At 37.5% G+C, this 6,056-nt stretch overlaps 1 protein-coding gene across 1 annotated transcript; it reads left to right on the top strand.

The window, feature by feature from the left end:
* The first annotated feature begins 538 nt into the window (after window positions 1–538).
* LOC149697737 (cytochrome P450 4C1-like) lies at window positions 539–1,473 on the top strand. Its single transcript, XM_089867236.1, has 4 exons — window positions 539–618; window positions 738–925; window positions 1,186–1,255; window positions 1,314–1,473. Exons 1-4 carry the CDS (start codon window positions 539–541, stop codon window positions 1,471–1,473), a joined length of 498 nt encoding a protein of 165 aa, XP_089723362.1.
* Window positions 1,474–6,056: the final 4,583 nt, after the last annotated feature.

Here is a 6,056-nt window from a genome sequence, read left to right as displayed (position 1 = left end):
TAACGAAAGTCTCCGCAGTTCAGGTAAAATATCTATATAATAAATAGCAGGAAAGAAACGTGCCTTGGCCGTCAGCCCATCGGAATAATACCCTCTTGGCGAGTTATAAATTATCGACGCTTTGGCTTTGCTTATTTGCAAGATCGCTACTTAGCGTCCTCACCTCGCGAAGATATAAATTTCTCGCGACTAGCTAGACCAAGAATTTCAGGCCTTCGCGAGAAACGCACCAATCACAGACGAGAGAAAGGGTGGGGTGTGGAGGGCTCCATTAGTTTCGTTTTTGTCAGTTTTTCACAATGGCGGAATCACCGTGCAGCTCAGTCGAGTTACTAACAATGGACAACCTAGATGGACAAGGGTAGCTGGCGCAGTGATTGCTGAAATTTCATTGGCTTTCACAATAGGAAAAGCAAAATATTTGCTTGTATCTGAACAGTAGCGCAAATGTTTTTCGTGATCAGTTCTGCGGTGAAGATACGAATAGACGAAGGCGCGAACGGGAGCCCAATGTGGGCAAAGCTTAATAGTTCTTGCTATGACAGAGTTGAGAGTTATTCTTCAAAGTGATGGTTTACTCTTTCAGACCCTTTTGTCAAGCAAGGAAAATGTTGAGAAGTCATTCCTTTACCATTTCTTAAAACCATGGCTTTGAAACGGGCTGTTTTCCAGGTAAAAAGATGCAACTTCTTTTTCATAAAGAAGACTTATTTTGATATTGAAATCCATTTTTGAAGTGGGAAAGAATTGTGGAAAGATCGCAGGAAGAAGATAGCGCCATCATTGCATCCGAAAATGGTCAACTCTTACTCTCCAATTTTCCACGAATGCGCCCTGACTCTAGCGAACAAATTAGCTAAAACACAGGGTCAAGAAGTAGACATTTTGCCGCTTCGTAGTTACTGCGCACTCGACATAGTTATTGGTATTAAATTCCATCGCAAGTTCACGGGTCCCTAACGCAATTCTTAAACAAGCACACTGATTTAACGTGACAAAAATTCTTTCTCCATATTTCCGTGAATCTGAAGCCGTAAAATTCGAACACCACGACGATTCACCCTTCATTTTTTTCAATTCTTAAATAAATCCTGGATATCCAATACATTAGTTCTTCGACCACTTTACCTCTATGAAAGCTGGCAAGTTGAAAAGCTCACTTAAAAGATGAATTTTATTTTGCAGAAAGTACGAAGGGAGTTAAATTGGGAATTCAAAACAATGAGGACTCTGAGTACTTGGAAAGTATTCACTTGTAAGTACAGGTGGTCAACAGTGAACAGTGTGGACTTACTATTTTTAACAACCACTAGATTGAGCAGTGCCATCGTAATTCGGTTATTAAATCCGCTTTACATGATCGATTGGATATTCAAACTCTGTCCAATGGGTAAACGATACTTCAAAGCCCTCGATCACGCCAGGAATTTGACAATGAAGGTGAGTATGCGAAGCAACAGATGCTTGAGATAATTGTCGGCTAAAATACTCATTCTTCGTCAGATTATTGAGAAAAGAAAATACGAGTTCTTGGCGTTGAAGAAAGAAGCTCCTAAAGATGTTTCCGATTTCAAGTCAAAGGTTTCACTTTTAGATTTTCTTTTGGAGATGCATCTTAGCGACGACAACTTCCGGTTAGAAGACGTTCAAGACGAAGTCGAAGTGGCTTAGTTCGGGGTAAAAATCTTTGCTTAATTTACACACCATTCAGAAGCATCCGATTTTTAACTTGTTTTAAGGGTCACGAAACGACGGCACTCAATATGAGTTGGGTGTTGTTTTTGTTGGGACAAAACGAGTCAGCCCAAGTAAAAGTGCACAAAGAACTACAATGAATCTCCGGTTGAGCTAGATGACCTCAAAAGACTACCCTACTTAGACTGTGTCATCAAAGTACGTGGAACCAAGAAGAGTTTTTTAAGTATAGCAATAAAATGGTATTGAAATGAGGAAAAAGTGATACAGCCGTCACTGCTGAACCTTATTTATAATTTATGACTGGGCTCAATAAACATTGCCCAAATTTAGGGCGTGTTCATTGTTAACAGATAGATGGAATCATATAATTTTGATTTCAATTTTGGCAGGAAGCAGCTAGACTGTACGCTCCGGCAATGGGAATATCGAGACGTTTGGACCAAGACTTGTTGATTGGTATTTCATATCACCACTTGGACATCCCAAAACCGTAAATCTTAAATGGTTCTGTTTTTAATTTATAGATGACGTGGTGATACCGAAGGGAACCGAATGTTTCGTTGCTATAGACATAGTTCACCGTGATCCGGATGTCTACTCCGACCCCGAGTTCTTTTTGCCCGAACGCTTTCTGCCCAACGCCGAAAAATCCCTGAACCCTTTCGCCTTTCTCGCCTTTTCATCGGGACCCAGAGGATGCTTAGGTAATAATTTGTTGACTTTCGTAAATTATTTAAAGTGTTCTAAGATATTGCTAGGGACCATAGTTACAATTGCTCCTTTTAAATTTATTGGTAGTGTTGCGCTACAAGTATGCCTTGAATTGTATTATTGTTTGGGAAAAACTGCCTTAGAACCATGACCTAACTCTAAATGAGGAAACTCATTATGGGTTGCAGCAAAAGTCTGATAAGACTTCATACAAAAAGTACTTAACTGATCCTCGGTTCTAGCTGTGGCAATAGAAAACATGTAATTTACACTGCAGACGACGGTAGTCTACACTAACCAATGAGAATGAGATACCCAAATTCAAAACTAGCCAATAGCTAGGCGAATTATCCGGAAGTTCTGAAAGTAGTACGAAGTGAGGTTGATGAGAACAAACGGTTTGAACTCGGGTCGTCTTAGGTCTTTCAAGTTTCAACTAGTTTCGACGACTTTTTAAATCTAGATGTTTCTCAGTGTTTCCCTAAACATTTCTTAGCATTAGGTAAGTAAATAATTGCAATTTAAAAGTTTTTATATAAAAAACCCAAGGAAAGATAACTTTCTGCTCTTTATAAAGCTTATAAACTTCTAAGCCTTGGCCATGCCGCCTAAAAGAAAACCATCATTAACTCCACTTATACAACCCAAAAATCAGTCAACGCAGTGCGATTTTTATCTGAAAGAAACTTCTTCTAAAGCTGTTCAGATTAACCCCCTTTTGCGGAATGCAGAATCCCAAACAAAACAACAAAGATTTAAAAATACCTGGACACAAACAACTGAAAACAGGAATGTAAGGGAAACGCAGATAGCAGGCTCTCAAACCGATTATGTTTACACCAGTAATAGAACAACACAGTGCGACTTTCACTTGAAAATAACACGTTCCATAGAGACGCAAACCAACCCTTTGAAAAGAAAATCTACACATTCAGGTGATCAAGTTACGAAACGATTGAAGTTATGCCAAGATGATTCAATTACTACTTCTGCATTAGACCTCATTTACGATTACATCTCAAAATTAGAACTCGGTAAGTATAATAATAGAATAAAAAAATGAATAATATGAGGAGTGTATATTAACGATTTTTTTCATTTAAGCCTGTATTGTTTTTCAATGTATGAAGAGTGTTGATGGTACATTGCGTCATTTGGAAGTCACCAGATCTGACAATTTAGTAATTCTTGGAAACTACTATGATACCCCTATCAGAATGTTTTTTACAATGGATGGACGCTTGACTATTCTAAAACCATTCAAAAAAGCAGAGCAGAAAGAAGTATTTAGATCTACTGAGGAGCAAGGGTTAATAATTAGTTATAATGTAATTGATGAAGCATTAAAAGATCTAGTTGAAAATCTTGTATTTTGCCCAGGTATTCCTAAGGTTTGTGTAATTTTCTAAGCTGAATAATAGGTATGGAACTAATAAATTATTTGTTTTGTTTCTCTTCAATAGGAAGATTGTGAAAATATCAAAACCAAAAAACTTGAGGAAATTAAATATCCTGTTGATTGTCCAGTTTTTTATGCCGCACCAAAAAATTTACCAAAAGAACAGTTAAAAGCTCAAAGTTATCAGCATCAGTGTGGAAAATGTCGTTACCTTAATAGGTAAATTTCACCATTATTTTTTAGCAAATATTGGAAAGTTAATTTTTTTCTTGTAGATATATTTTGGGACAAAAGAAAAAAAGAACTGAAGTCACACCACGAACCCATCTTAAAAGGCAGAGTGTGCTTTCAAGGTGCAGAATTAGTGTTTTAACGCCGAGGTCCCGAAAAAAACGGTTCATAGAAAATCGGACTATACGATTTCGAGTTAATAAAAGAGTTAAGGAATTAGAACAAAAGTTGGAGGAAAGCAGTTTAGAGCTCAATATGGATCAACACAGAAAAATGCAGGAAGTAATTGCCAGTATCAATACTAATGGAAGTGCAGAACTTGAAAAGGTTTTCCAAGAAGCAAGTGAAAAAAACCATACACTAGGCATTGCCTTGAAAAAAATCTGGAATCTGGATACTGAAAGGAATAGTTTCATTGATGATCAGATGAGATGTGAAAAAGGGAGTAAAGGAAACCGGTGGAGTCCGTTAACATACCGTATTGCTCTAAGCGTGTTTTCGCGGTCTCCGGCTGCTTATGAAGCATTAGCTTCCTTTGACATCTTTAAGTTGCCCAGTGTTTATTCTCTAAGGAACAAAATGAAAAACATTCCATCTAAGCAAGGTATTGACTTAATTTTTCTACAAGGAGAAGCAAAGAGATTCGATGAATTCGTTGAGAAGTATCCAGGAAAGAATAAACCCCCTAAAGAAGGAGTGCTAATTTTTGATGAGGTCAAAATTATTGGGAAGTTAATGTGGAACTCGAGCAACAACGAGTTCATTGGTTGTTGTATTGATCCGGCAGAATACCCTTCAATGGATGATTTATTTAAAGAAAATACCGTTTCTGAAACCTTAGAGGCAGAATATGTTTTACAATTCTTATGGAGATGCGTTTCCAGCAGCTTTGATATAATTGGTCCTTATTTTATGTTGCCAAAGGCTGCTTCGAATTCTTTCTTAATTAACACCATATACGATGTCATCTGGGCATTTCAATGTGTTGGTTTGGAAACATCTGCTCTGGTTTGTGATGGTGGCACTTCCAATATTGCAGCGTTAAGACACACAATAGGAATTGAGAAACCCTTCACTTACTCTGAAAATCAGAATGGAACCTTCAATTTTCGGTTCAAGCCTTGCTTTAAACACCCATTTCTCAAGGGAAGACGAATATTTTGGATTGTTTGCCCAACACACCAATTAAAAAACATGATTAATGCGTTAAACCACTCCAAGGATAACGATTCTAAAGAATTTACGATATTGGGAGATATAGTATTCGGTTGGTCACAAATCGTTGATTTGTATGAAAGGGAAGTTGACAGACGTGATAACAATGAGTTGGTACAAGTGAAAGGTTTAATTTTGGCGTTCATCGAAAGAGATCCTTGGGTAAAATTGAATGTTACTCCAGCCAAAATTATGCAAACTCAGAAGGTTTTGGGTGAATTATTTAATTACGCAAATCCCATGGCAGGAGATCCACCTGAGGATAAAGATAAAGTTATGGCATGCCACGATTACTTATTTGCGTGCCATAAAATATTTGAGAAGGGGTTATTATCGCACGAGAAAGTAGAGTCATTAACGTCTGCACCTGTAAAATCGATGCTGCAAGGACTGGAATTTTTTGAGTCTTGGGCAACGGAACGAATTTTGTGTGAAGAAGATCTAAAAGAAAAAACTGGCCAGAAATTTCTAGCTTGGCAAACATGGGAGCTCTTAAGAATTTCTATATTTGGTTTCTGTGACTTTGCTGAAGATTTCACCTCATGTAACCCTACCAAGTATATTTACCCAGTACGCATAAATGGTTCTGCAGTGGAAACAATTTTCAGCCAACAAAAATATGTAACAGCAGGTAAACTCACAAGTTTAAACTACCGTACTTCTAGACGGGCATTACTAATTAAAGGATGCACGAAAACAACACAAAACGCAGAAGCTGAATATCGTAAAGTTGGAGTTGATCTTTCAAGCAAATAATTTTATTCAACCAAAATGTAAATTTTGCAATTTCATTAAGCCAAAA

This window comes from Phalangium opilio, unplaced genomic scaffold (genome assembly GCF_054372755.1).
Source record: "Phalangium opilio isolate 3A_F unplaced genomic scaffold, DU_Popi_V2 ptg000019l_1, whole genome shotgun sequence".
NCBI lineage: Eukaryota > Metazoa > Arthropoda > Arachnida > Opiliones > Phalangiidae > Phalangium > Phalangium opilio.
This window is presented reverse-complemented; position numbering and strand designations above follow the sequence as displayed.